Consider the following 13,927-nt stretch of genomic DNA (forward strand, 5'->3'; position numbering starts at 1 on the left):
TCTTTCCTACGTAGACTTACCAGATGATCGGGCAAGCAGACTGAATACCTCGGATTGGATATTCATGAAGCAAGAATCAAGCCACCGAACGACCCAGATCATAAAGTTTTTCATGGCCCTCCACATTGACAGTGGAAGCGTGGTAGGCGCGAAATGGGATGAAAACGATGCCGTTCGACCAGGAGTCTCCTCCTAGAGGACTCCTGTTGCAGTTCAAGAACGGATGTACCGCCGGAAAAGGAAACTTTCTTTAAGTATAATTTTCTGCTTCCACTAACAAAATTAAATACTACAGATTCTATTGTAAGTTTCCCCGGTAAAAGGAATGGATAATGAGATAAAGAAAGTTGTCATCTTTATTGAATCTACTGCTCCAGCATAGATTTAAGTAATATACAATTTACTTCTAAATTGCCACCATTTGTTCAGTTACGCAAAAAAGGAAAACACAGTTGAATCCATTGTCGTGTAATGCATATTTATATTATTGATTTTAAACTATACATCTAAACGTTTTTGAACAAAAAACTAAAACAATAAAAATAAAGAGAGTCGCACACTCCATACATAAGATGTCGTGTAAGTTCCAATGGCAATGTATATAAACGACCGGTTATGCTCTCGCAAATGGAGTTACTCGTTACTTTAGTCCAACATACTGAATCCGTATATCATATACATCTAGTTCGGTAGGAGCATTTTAATAGTGCACAGTCAGCTATTTCTTCATCGAAAAAAAGTTACATAAATTACAAATCTTCGAACCGTTAAACCTACTTGCGTACTACGTACTAAATGGTGCTTAAAGTTCACTTTTGTAAGAAATTATTTCGGTATATAATCAGTTCCTTCCCTGTATGACATAATTTGCCAATCGGAAAAAACCGGACGAACCATAAACAAAATGTTTATTACTTCAAATGTTCAGAAAAGCTCATTCAGAATACTCTCTCTGTAAAGAACGTTATGTTTTCAACTCTGATTGAATTAAATTTAAAATATGTTGCTTGTGTGCGGTTTAACAAAAAAAAACGGGATCCCTACACTCACGTCGCATCTGAAAATCCCTTAACTGCTTATATCGCTCGTCTTCATGTAGCAATTGTAAATTCCCTATCTTTAGGACGCCATTTGGGGTTTTGATGGTCTTATGTCATTTTAGTTGGTTTTTTCAAGATTTGAGCCTGAATAGAATAACTTACAGAACAACAGAGTCTACCAAAATACAAATATAATAAAAAACGGATATAAGAAAATTATAAAATGAAGTAATTTGTGTTGAATGGTGATAGATAATAACAAATTTCGGTCGATTCCATATCAGACTGCTTATGACTTAACTACAAAATAATTGTTTTTGAACTAAATCTCAACTATTTCATGTCTCCTATACAGAGGACCTGCCAAGTTAAATCGTTAAGTCACATACACTCAACCAACAGACATATCAAGATCCACTAGCAATAGAGCAAAACAAAAAAACTACATTTGAACGATTCAGGTAGTTAATGACCAGCGACGGAGTGACATTTTTAATACTATAAGGATCTGCAAAAAACCGAGAGTCGAACAAAGTCCTGATGACTTTGAATTTTTGCTGTTTGTTAGGTTCTCCAATTGCTTAGCGGTTCCTGGTTTGTCTAGTTGGTTGATTGTCTATAATGTATATTATTCTGCATATGAGTGCGAAGGGTTGCGTGTGTCGAGAAAGTTCAATCTGTTTCGGGAGAGGGCGTGTTATGTCTATCATAAAAAGTTATTTAAAAATAAATTATTGTTTGATTCATGATGTAATGGAAAGTATAGTTGCTGCTTCCTCGGCCGTAGCTTTGTTGGAGCGGAACGCGGGGTGAATTTCTTATGGCTTTATCGATGTAGTGCTAGCGGATTAATTTGAAAATTGCTCATTTGTTCGCCGGACCCGCCGTTTCCACCAGGAGATTCTTGCTGATGCTGATAATGGTACGCCGCCAAAGAAGGAGTCGTTGTCGAAGACACATCTATAAACGATTAAACAGAATCACTCAATTCATTAAATAAAACAAAGCATTTGAACCTAAATATCATGATTGACGCGAAAAAATAAATAGACCTCAGTGTATGGAACTATTTGGTATTTGGATCTAATACTAATTCCTAATATGTGATTTGAATTTTCCAAAATCGAATAGTAAAACCGAAGTAGTTAAGAATAGAGGACATGATCCTTGCGTCGGACCAGAGACAGAGCGTGTTGTATAGTAGTGCATTACCGACTGGCTGAGTAGCGAGAGTCTTAATAATAGTCATAAACCAAATGACGAACACAATCTTTTGCGGTGGTATGCAGTTAAAAAATACGGAAAATCTTGAAATTGTTTAAAATCATTTCCTTTAGAAAAAAAAAACGATTGAAATTAAATGTCACTGAAATTTGTCATAGCATACCGTTGCTTCCATTGTGCGGGTTAGGTGTTGATGGTGGCGATGGGGAATCGAGAGATATTACTGACGATGAAGGGTCTTCTGTAATGTACGCGAAAAGAAAAAGAAAATGTATTTTATAGAATCAACAGTATCTTCTTAATTCGTTTGAAAACATCCTAAGTAAACGAATCTAATTTTTACACTATAATATTCACACGCCGTCATAAATCCCAATAAACGAAACGTATTTCTTCACGCAATGTTAATGTGTAAATATAATCATAATTAATATATGCATATATGTATGGTGAATTAAATTAAATTAATTTAAACATATTATATATATTTAATATTTAGATACCAAATGTTAGCTCTGGTGTGGACGGTAGTATACGATCAAACACACGATCGCTTATCGCAACTTCAAAGTAGCTTTTCTCAATTTATATATAGTATTGAATACCCAATCTAAGTCTGAGAACACAAAACCACATAAAATCCATGAAAGGGTGGTGATAGCAATGAAGAAGTAATGAAAATAATTACAATTTGTAAACAATATATACAAAAAAGGAAACAAATACCTATATTATTAACACAAAATTTGTTAATAATTAAAAATAAACGAAAAATCGATTTAATTTAAAGAAGAACATACTTCACATCGTAACATAACTTGTTCCAGTCGATGAAAAAAGAATCAAGAATATCGATAATTACAGTGATATAATTTAGTTGTGGGAGACAATAGGTACAAGATGTTTTCCTTTTATTGTTAGTCCTGATTTAATGAATGATGTATGAGAATATCACACATAAACACAATAGCATCGCATTGTAATATTGGTATGATCAAAAATCTATTTTCACCAACAGCGATTTACAATTAAACAATTGTAAAGTAATTTTTACTGTCGAGCTATCTCAATTTCATTCATCATTTAAGTTTCACTTTCTTTATGAATTTATGTGCCTTTAGCGATCTCTATCTGTCTCTCACCCTTGGGGTGAATATTTTTTATACACATCGGAAGAATAACTGCAGTATTATGATTTGTTATTTATATCCCTGTTTTTTTTTTAATTATCTTCATCGTTATCTAGTATTTCCTCGCTGATGACAACACTCTCACTTTCCACGGGATGTTGTTTGTCTGAGTTTCAGAGAGAGCGGTCGCAAAGGAAAGCAAAGGAGAGAGAGAGGGAGAAAGATGAAGAAATAATCGACAATTAGACAAATGCTATTTTGCCATTATGCGGGCATATCTTTTTCAAATGTTGTGTGTGGGTGAGTTTATGTGTATATATAGAGACAAAACATAATTAAAATAGATTTAAAAAACAACAGAAAGGACAACGTGTCGTTTAGGATTTCCCAACTTACTGTTGGAATCTAGGTTCTAATTTTGCACTACTTGATTGCAAACTGTAATTAAATGAATATTTTTTTCAAAACAAACATAAGAAACCCTCCCCAATATACAGCGAACAAAAATAATAAAATATTAATTGAAAGAACCAATACCATCGTCTTGTAACGGTCAATTAGTAACATTTTGGTTCAACACTTGATCGAATAGTAAAGTATTTTGTCAAGATATTTAACACCATTCATTTAATCTTTTAAAAACGTCACATACACAAGGGCTTATTTTTTGTATAAAGATCGTGAAAAAAATCTTATTGGGTTATGTAGACCAACCCTACCGACCTACCGATAGCGGCACAATTAAAACAATGTGTTGGAATACGATATTATCATACATATCATTATCAATAATACGATTAGCTTCCATATTTTGACATTATTATGCATACGAACGAAATATATTCATTTCAAAGTCTGATATAGCATGATGTCTTGGGTATGATAAGCTCAATCAATTTATAATTTGCGTCGCAATGGGACTTAATGTTAAGATGCACATTTATGATCATGCCAAGGATTAAGCATGTATCATTTCAACGAAAAGAGGGATTTAAATTCTCGAAAGTAATGCAATAGTTATGCACTCCAAATCCAACATAAAACAACAATCAATCCATGAATCAGATAGAACTGCTCAGTTATTGATGTTTGAAAAACAGTTCCATTTAACAGAGACTGGACAGAATAATGTGCTAGTTGTGTCAAGAATGATTGCAGCCCAAAGTAAGACACTTTTTTGTACAATATTTCTCCTTTTATCATGAAATCAATTCATATTACACTGAATGTATGGCATATTTTGATGGTGTTTGTACTTGTGTTAGAGAATTAGTAAAATGTTTACCACAAGCGCACTTACCGTTTATTTTGGAACGCGTTACTACCGCTCCCGAGCTAGCCGACGAGCTTCCGCTGGCAGCAGATGTGGAGGAAGCGGACGACGTAGGATTGCCGGAAGTTCCTGCACCGTTTGTGCGGTTATTGTTGGTTTTCTTCCGCTTTGAAGGAACTTCATCATCGGAGTCACTCAGTGTCAAATCAACCTTTCAGGAAAGTAATTAGAAAAATAGTTTATAATGCTCAAACTATGATCATAAAGGTTAAATATTGTTCAAGACATTTACCGTTTCACTGGAGGTAGTAGTTGAAGTTGGTTCGTTAGTTGAGATGACCGAAGTCTGCGATACAATACTCGGTTTTGGTGGATCCGTAGTTATTACTTCTGCAAAGAAAAGGGAAGGTAATGTAGTGAAATATTACACTCAAAAACTGTACAGATGATACAGCAGATAAATATTAAACTATTTAAGCAGGTTCTGATTAGCTCAAATTGTGTACTATCGAAATAGGTCCCACTGACGTTAAACCAACATGCTTTCTTGCGCGGCGTAATTCATAATCATAGCATCAGGCATGCAGGTTTATTAATTGAGAATTGTCCCAGTAAAACCTCCGGAATAATTCAAACGTAATGATTGTTTACTTTGTAAGTAAACAAGATCCATTACATTTGAACACTTACCAACGTCATCTGATATTACTTCGACCTTTTGCACAGCTTTGCTAGGTGACCCATCGTCAGAATCATTCTGTTTGACACGTGTACTCCATGAACCGTCATTATGAAGTTGAATTTCCGTATCTTCGCTCGAAAGCTTATTTGAAACCAAAACCTCTTGGAAGTACCTTCAATAAACAAACACAATAAATAAGGCAGAATTATAACATGATAGTTTCCTTAGTCGCGTTCAGATACATACCCGTCAATTACCAGATTGTTGTATACAGCTGGTTTGTCGCAAACCGGACAGTTCCACGTTGGTTTGCGTTCATTCATCTGCAGATATAATGACGCATCAAAGCACTGCAAATGGGAGCAGGTAGATGAGCTAAAGGCGAGATAAGCAAAAATTGTACATTCCTCAGCTAAAAAGTAAAGAATTTCTCGATAAAAGCGGGGGAGAGGGAGCATTAAACTAACCGACAAGGGGTGCTCATGCGCATCTTTCCCAACGGACAAATTAACGATACTTTCAGCATCGTTGTTGCTATTTCACAGTCAGCATCTTCCTTCAGTTTTTCTTTGACTGTAAAAAAGAAAACATAGAACGCAACGCGTTTACATTATTACACCGGTGGGCATTATTACAGTGTCAAGCGGTAGCTTACTTAATGCTCGTGTGTAATCTGCTGCCTTTACACCCTTTGTTTTCAGCCTTTGAAGCAGTTGGGCCGAGGTTAGCTTGCGAACCAAATAACAGGACGCAGCATATCCGCGGTTGTACTCTGTGCACCAGGACACGACAATTTGATTCGTGACAGTCGGAGACAGCTTCACTTGCGGCGTAATGTTAACCGGTCGCGGAGGTCTCTTTGGTTCTACACCGGGTTTGTTTGTGGGTATGGGATTCTGTAATTTGCGAAAAAAAAGAATGAAGTTAGATAAAGATACACATTAAAGGAGCAGCGTTTTCTAATATTTTTCTTCTTACCGGCAATGGACACAACTTGTTGTTCACTTTCACTACAATGTTGGGCGGGAAATAATCCTCCTGCTCGCAGGTTGTTTCCAGCAGACAAAATCTAAGCTGCACCTGCACGACGTGCTCCAATTTGTTCGGGTTGCTGACATCGCGATTGAGTGCAATTTCGTTCGCCTGCTGAGGCGTTAGATGAAAGTAAAAGGAACCTTCCTGCACACGTTGCGTTGTGTTGGTAGGAACCAATGTGGCCGGTTTCAGCAGTGTTGCCATAACATCGAAAAAGGCCAGCTTTTTTAGTTGCACGTCTGGGCAGACCGGATAATCGCCGTACCCGGGCACACCGATGCCGTTGGCATGCACTTGCTGCCCGACCCGGTTGTCACTTTGTACGGCGTTAGCATACTGCTGCTGGTACATTCCCGCTGCCGTACGCGCGTTCACACTGTGAACGTTGTTGCTGTTGGTGTTTGTCACGACGGTACCGTTATTGCCGATGCCGCCAGTACCACTGGTAAGGTTAATATGTCCACCCGATGCCAACAGCGACTGAACCGCTAGGGCGTTACTATCGACTGGCTGCAACACGACCTGTGGCAGTAGCTGGCTCACTGCACTGCCAGCTGAAACAGTCGAGGGAGTCAAAAGTTCCTGAGCCTCTTGCTGACTGGAATGAGTAATTGTTCACTTAAGTAAAGCGCCTATGCGAAAGAAATCAATGTACAGCTAAAACAAACGTACGCTTTTCGATGAAGCTCACGTACTCGATGCTTCAGTACAGCAACGTTTTGTCGCACTAAACTCAGCACGCGATCAACTAGATCCGATTTTCGACCGCTGCGACTAATGTTATTTTCACCAAGTAGCTGTTGTAAATCGCAGACTCGTAGTTGGTGTACCAGTTCCTACGAATTGTGAAGAGAAATAGCAAAACACACACAAAACCGCTTACAAACAGCATTCAAAAGAATAGATACTAATACTGCACACAATAGACAAACCGTTAGCAGAAATTTTCTTGTTGTTGCGCCATTTTTGTTTATTCCATACACCCAGCGCACGCTTCACGCTGCCGAGCACACCCGGCGAGCAGAGAATGGTTGTTGCATTTGGCCTAAGCTTACCTATGTAGCTGGGAAATATTCCAGACACTCACAATTCCTAGGACGGCATGGTCAAACCCACATTTGGGTGCATTTGAGAAATATTTCTGCAATACTTTTTGTTAAATTGTGCTGTTTTTGCAACTTGGAATCCTCGATCGTTCCGATCGAGCATGAATTGTTAGCTTTTCTACCACAAAACACAACTGACGTCCAGCGAATGCTCAACCTCGGGACCGAAACATGGTTCCACGGTATACAGAGCAGATAGGGCAGAAGCGACTCGCAGGCATGCATACCAACAAATGAACAGATATGTTATACGAGCGATATCCACGCACACACACACAGCGTTGTGTGCTTCTGCCGCCTGAATTGCACACTCGGTTAAAAGTGTGGTTTGATTTCTTTTATGTTGGGAAGAAAAAAAAAATTGTCACAGTATGCTCCCAAACGCAACCGAAGCTAGACACTTCGATAACTAAATTAAAGTATTTTTATCAGTTTGCAAAAAATCTTCATCGTTCGTCGGGACGATCGTCACATACTTCGGATAATCGAGCAACTTTTGTTCCAATTTCGACTATAATTCACTGGGGCTTCAACGACTTCACTTTCCCAGTAGAAAGAATGCGAATGTTGTGACAAAACATACGATTCTTGATACTTTCGTGATCGGGCATTCGACACCACTTACAGATTTGCGTCGATTGCTGCTAACTTCTCCCCATTCTTTGCTGGAGCGACTGAAGATACTTGCGATATGTATTTTGGCAGGACATCGACATACCTTGAGCTCTGAAAATTCAGCGGCTTGCCGCGTCTTTCTCATCTTCTACTGACTGCTGTAGTGGAATGTGCATACGCGACAGAAGCTTTCTGCAAAGTTACATCGATTCGGCATGCGGGATACTAGCGGCATATGGTACAATTAATTGTTTTTAATAACAGTAAAAAATAGAAAAGCGTATTGAACTCCACGCACAACAAGAAAACGATTTACAATTCAGCACGCACACGCAACGAACTGACAATTGACAGCTGCGAAAAAATTAGGACCGAAGGAGGCAACGACCAGGTTAGGTCATTTGTTTCATCGCGAGCAGACATTGATTCGTGTGGTAATTAGAAGAGAGAATTCCTGACCGTGAACATTCCCAAACATTGGTGGAGATAATATAAAAAGGATTATAATCAAAAGTAAATTTAAGTGTAGTAGGATATGTAAAGATACAATTTTCACAAAAAACATGATCGTTATTTACACATCTCACAAGTCTGCCAGAAAAGCATGGTAAATTTGATGGCAGTTCATGCAAAGAACATTAGTTTATCGTACGTATGATATGAACGTTGAATCGCCTTCAACAATTGAAAATGGGAAATTCGTAGAAAACCTCCGATGCGCCGTTATGTGAGTGGTGAATATACAAATTCAAACAAAAAAAAATTACCTCTTCTATTCACCGCACAAGCTTCGTTAAAAACCTTGGTAATTTAACCGTCAACGCCATAGTTCAGATAATCCGTGCTCCTCCATTATCCGGAAGTTCCTTGAACGAATAAACGAGAGTTTACTGGTTATCTTATTTACATTCTTTCCTTGAAACCCGTTCGATAAATACATTCTGGCAGCAGGATTGAATCCAATTGAGATAACGCAAAGTTTTGCCGTTTCACAGGCATAAAACGCCAATGAAACCGCTTCATTCGACTAGTGACAGTGCCGTGATTGGCAGTGCATACTGAGTGTGTGTGGAAAAATTGGTGCAAGAGTGTTGTGTTTGCAATCATTTTAGGGTGTTTTAATTTGATTATCCTTCAAACGAAGCCCGCAAAGTGTGCTTCCAGTCACTGGGGGTTGTATTCGTTCTGCTCACAACGTGCATTGAAGTGCTGGAAAGCGTACGAAGCAAACGCATTTTGTGCCCCTAGAACAAACAGCAATCTGGCATCACGAGTTAGCCGGCAGACACAGACCGGACGGAGCAGTGGCAGAGTGGAGATCATGCGCTCATAGTTTTGTCATACGTGTACTAATCGAATTTGTGTGACCATTAAGGGTAAGGGGTGCCGTATTTGAGGGAGTTTGTCGGGTCGTTTGTGCACGGTGTACGGACCGAGTGGACAGTAAGGGATAAGTGTTACACGAGGGAACTAGAGCATGATGAAATTGAACAGACCCCGGTGGTCACCGCTTCTGTGGCGGATTACTATACTGTGCGCCGTGCTGTTATTTCATAACCCCGTGGTGCATGGAAATGACGAAATTGCCACCGAATCTCAGGTAAGTTGTTTTGTAGCGATAATGAGATATTCGAAATTAGCTAATATCCCTAGTGCTGCTACCAGCGTCCGGTGTCTCGGGGTAAACGGTTAATTATGTTTGTTTTGCTTCTGTTTTTCCCTTGTAACGCCTCCTAAGCCGGCCGAGGATGCTGAGCTGTACGAAACTCCAAAGATAGACTCCAAACACATGTATTTTGCGGAACATTTTGATGATCTGTACCAAGACGATGCGATCGAAAAGCGCTGGGTTAAATCCAAAGCAAAGAAAGACGATGCGGCTGAAGAGGTGGCCAAGTATGATGGCGAATGGGCAGTCGAGCAACCGCAAAGACCTATCCTCGCAAATGACTATGGCTTGGTGCTGAAATCTAAAGCGAAGCATGCTGCGATTGCATCACATTTGCTACTGAACCGACCATTTGTGTTCGATGATAAACCACTGGTGGTGCAGTATGAGGTAAATTTGCAGGAGGGCCAAGAATGCGGCGGATCTTACATCAAACTACTGTCTGTTGGTGATGGAACGAAGGATTTGAAACAAGTACGTGTGCACAGTGTTAAACCCATCGTTGTGTTGTTAAATTCGCTAATTCATGTCTGTCATCCTTTCAGTTTCATGACAAAACGCCGTACACGATCATGTTCGGTCCGGACAAGTGTGGTAATGATGTGAAGCTTCACTTCATTTTCAGGCACGTTAATCCGGTCAATGGTTCCATAACGGAAAAGCATTGTAACAAGCAAAAGTAAGTTCCCGAGGATGCTTTAACGTTGAATACATTAAAGTTACATTTCTTTACTGTGTATTTCGCCAGAGACCGGCTAGATGATCCCTTCAAAGACAAACGGCCCCACCTGTACCAACTGATCATTCGACCGGACAACACATACACAATTCGCGTTGATCGCAAAACTGTCAACGAAGGTTCGCTGCTCACAAACTTTACCCCTGCAGTAAATCCGCCAGCCGAAGTTGATGATCCGGAAGACCGTAAGCCCGAAAATTGGGACGATCGGGAAAAGATTCCCGATCCAGACGCAACAAAGCCGGACGATTGGAATGAGGAAGAACCGGCTCAAATTGCCGATCCAAAAGCGACCAAACCGTCGGGATGGTTGGACGATGTGGAGGAAATGGTACCGGACAGCACGGCCGTAAAGCCGGCAGATTGGGACAACGATATGGATGGCGAATGGGAACCGCCCCTGATTCCGAACCCGCTGTGTGAAAAGGCGGTCGGTTGTGGGCTGTGGAAACCACCGATGGTGGCTAATCCTAATTACAAAGGCAAATGGCGTCCACCGCTAATCGCGAATGTAAACTACCAAGGCAAATGGGCACCGCGGAAGATACCGAACCCGGACTTTTTCGAAGATTTGACTCCATTCCGGATGACCCCGATTGTAAGTGGAAGAATCCCTTTTTCTACTTGGTAAAAAGATATTGGGGATTTTAATATGTTGTGTGTTTTAGGCTGCGGTAGGCTTCGAAATTTGGTCCATGTCTAGCGACATTCTGTTCGACAATGTTGTCATTTGTGATGATGAAGCTGTGGCGGATGAATGGGCAGCACAAACGTTTGATCTCAAAGTCAAAACACTCGATCGGCAAGCGGTAAGTTTTATGCATATGATTTTTATTATAGACAAGAATGTCTCTTGTAGTGATGGGTCAAACGATTCATATCACGGATTAGCTCCAGAGTCAGATTATTGACACCTTTGATCCTTTGATGATTGGTGATATTTTATCTTAATTTGTGCCTTTTATCAACAATGTCCGTGCATATTAGATATATTCAATATCAATATATATATCGTAAACCACTCAACACGCGTTGAAACGGGAAATTACAGAACACTTGTTGCATCTCAGTTCCTTGTGTGACAATCTGACGTTACTGCATTGATTGATATCAGTGTAGCGTACGACATTGATAAACCACTGTTTTCTCTAACCTTCTGTGGCACGCATGATCAACTCCTACAGCAAACACTCTGGGACAGAGCGATGAGATATATAAACTACAAACCAGGTTATTGGGGAGCATATTTCGTTTACTGTTCGATACCGCTGATCGCCTACATATGGTTCCTATGGTCGCGACGTGATACAGAGGTTATTGTTTTGTCTTTTGTTTAAATGATAAACACTATAGCTATTCGTTCGGCATTGAAACATGAGCTCGATATTATATGGCGTACGTTCTAGTTTACCTCGTTCTTCAATTACCCACCCAATCACCCAGAGTGTTCTTTCTTATCGCTAAATAGTAGTTACTGGCTAGTTAGTAAACTCCTTCACTCTTCCTTATCTGAATTCCACATCCCCATATACAGGAGACGTTGGTTTCGCGTGTCCTTAAGTATTGCAATAGCAACCCCTGGATGTGGGCCGTGCTGCTAGTAGTCGTAGGTTTGCCAGTTGCCATCATGATCTACTTCATGTGCTTTTCTAAGGTAATTCATTACGCTTACGGTGTGATTTTACGCTTTTGACTCATGTTTGATATAACGCTCTAATCGGTCACCAATATTACTCTTTTTCCTACCTGTCCGAGAAGGCTGACGCTAAAGCGGAACTTGGACGGAAGAAGAAAAACGATGATTATCCAGCACCGGAAGACGAGCTGGATGATGGTTCTGGCGAAGTGGATGAAGATGGTCGTTCAAGTAAAACAAAGCTAAACGCTGCCCCAACGGGTTCCTCCGGGTCACGATCTGCCAGTAGTGCCGGTGAAGCTTACGGAGAAGACGAAGACGAACAGGAGGTTGATGAAGCTGATGGTGACGACGAGGAAAATGATGCACAGGAAGAGGCTCCGGGACTGGTGGCGGCTGGTGATGAGGATGCATCCTCAAGCGATGTACCGGTAGATAGTAAGAATTCGGAAGGTGCGGAAGGCCTTAAGAAGAGAAAAGCTCGCAGAGACTAGAGGCAATTGTCTGAAGGAGGAGGAGGAGGATGATGATGAGAGTAGAACAATAACTTTGAGCCGTTTCGGTGAGGGTAGTAGTAGCTTGTTTGGGAGCAGAAACAACAGCTAGATCCGAAGTAATCCGTTGAACTATAAAGCTTTAGCATGAATCCATAAGATCGATCTATTTCAGCATTCAGTTATAATTTCCAAACACAAATTTAAACCAATAATACAGCAGAAGGAATTATTGGAAAGGATTTACTTATCATCTAAAGATTAATGATATTTTGCCGTTCATAACAACCAACCAATAATAGTTTCGTTTGTTTGATGGGAAATAGCCACGGGTTGTCGTTTGCATGCAGATTCAAGCAAATGGGTTTCGCTTTAAATATGAACCAAAACGATAGAAGACGAATATTATTCATGTAGTGCTTTTTGGATGATTTCGCATGGTTTCGTGGCCAATCGGGATAACAAGGAACATCGACCGGTAACAGGAAAGCAATTTGGGTAATACGTCTTTTAGGCATCATTCAGCACCAAAGGGTAAAGGCGGCTCTAGTTTAAGTAAATGATTCTAAAGCAACACACGCATACGAACAAATACGCGGACGAACTTTGAGGTTGCATCATAATTAACTATTTCATTCGATTGTGTGGCATTTGTAGGTTTGGTTTTTGTACCTACGGCTCTTTCTTTTTTTGCGATTTAACGAGAACTTATTTAAACTACGTGGAAGTAGGTATCGGTTTGATTTTCGATTCTGTTCTATCGTACTTGGGTAATGGCTAGGAGTTTTTTTCCGTTTAAAGATACCGTATTTAGAGCTGATTTTAGATGTGAAAAATCATTCAGATTAGCATTCAGCATGTTCTTATAACTGTAAACAATCTCATTCGTAGAGTAGTTCGAACGTGAACGCTAAGCGCACCGAGTGTGTGTGTGTGTGAAATGATCTGCTCGATGAAAGATTCGGCGGACATTCGAGGTCTCACTCGATATGAATAAATAAAGCGTAAATAATTGACCATCGAAGTAGGATGTGTTTATCAATTTATCGCTAATCGGAGTCCGCAGCATCGGAGTCTTCGGAGCAGTCCAGAGCCCCGAATTGAATTGGAAAATTTATCTTAGTCGAATTCGGTTTTCCAGCGCTGTAGTCGGACGGCCACAGGGGGTTAAGTCCGATGAATTAGGGTGTTTGGTCGATGGCATTTGCGCAATGTTTGGCCAAACAAGCGATTACAATGTGGGCCTTGTGAGACGATGCGATGCCATGATGCAAGATCCATGAG

General features: G+C 40.1%; 2 protein-coding genes across 4 annotated transcripts; one reads left to right on the top strand and one right to left on the bottom strand.

The window, feature by feature from the left end:
* Nucleotides 1-891: 891 nt before the first annotated feature.
* On the bottom strand, nucleotides 892-8,393 carry LOC128305978 (E3 SUMO-protein ligase PIAS2). Of its 2 annotated transcripts, XM_053043631.1 has the most exons (11): nucleotides 8,209-8,393; nucleotides 7,057-7,220; nucleotides 6,328-6,982; nucleotides 6,005-6,245; nucleotides 5,817-5,922; nucleotides 5,596-5,724; nucleotides 5,358-5,521; nucleotides 4,960-5,057; nucleotides 4,695-4,878; nucleotides 2,428-2,505; nucleotides 892-2,000 (listed from the first exon to the last, which is right to left on the bottom strand). In XM_053043631.1, exons 1-11 carry the CDS (start codon nucleotides 8,248-8,250, stop codon nucleotides 1,867-1,869), a joined length of 1,995 nt encoding a protein of 664 aa, XP_052899591.1. In that variant the 5' UTR covers nucleotides 8,251-8,393; the 3' UTR covers nucleotides 892-1,866. The 2 variants fall into 2 exon arrangements, with proteins under 2 accessions (XP_052899591.1, XP_052899592.1); XM_053043632.1 differs by lacking the exons at nucleotides 892-2,000; nucleotides 2,428-2,505 and adding an exon at nucleotides 3,401-3,560.
* A 584-nt stretch (nucleotides 8,394-8,977) lies between these two features.
* LOC128300598 (calnexin-like) lies at nucleotides 8,978-13,661 on the top strand. 2 transcript variants are annotated; one of them, XM_053036721.1, is made up of 7 exons: nucleotides 8,978-9,705; nucleotides 9,844-10,248; nucleotides 10,320-10,453; nucleotides 10,523-11,111; nucleotides 11,182-11,322; nucleotides 11,698-11,826; nucleotides 12,272-13,661. In XM_053036721.1, exons 1-7 carry the CDS (start codon nucleotides 9,583-9,585, stop codon nucleotides 12,641-12,643), a joined length of 1,893 nt encoding a protein of 630 aa, XP_052892681.1. In that variant the 5' UTR covers nucleotides 8,978-9,582; the 3' UTR covers nucleotides 12,644-13,661. The 2 variants fall into 2 exon arrangements, with proteins under 2 accessions (XP_052892681.1, XP_052892680.1); XM_053036720.1 differs by lacking the exon at nucleotides 11,698-11,826 and adding an exon at nucleotides 12,048-12,167.
* Nucleotides 13,662-13,927: the final 266 nt, after the last annotated feature.

The sequence above is a fragment of the Anopheles moucheti genome, chromosome 3, assembly GCF_943734755.1.
Source record: "Anopheles moucheti chromosome 3, idAnoMoucSN_F20_07, whole genome shotgun sequence".
Classification (NCBI taxonomy): Eukaryota; Metazoa; Arthropoda; class Insecta; order Diptera; family Culicidae; genus Anopheles; species Anopheles moucheti.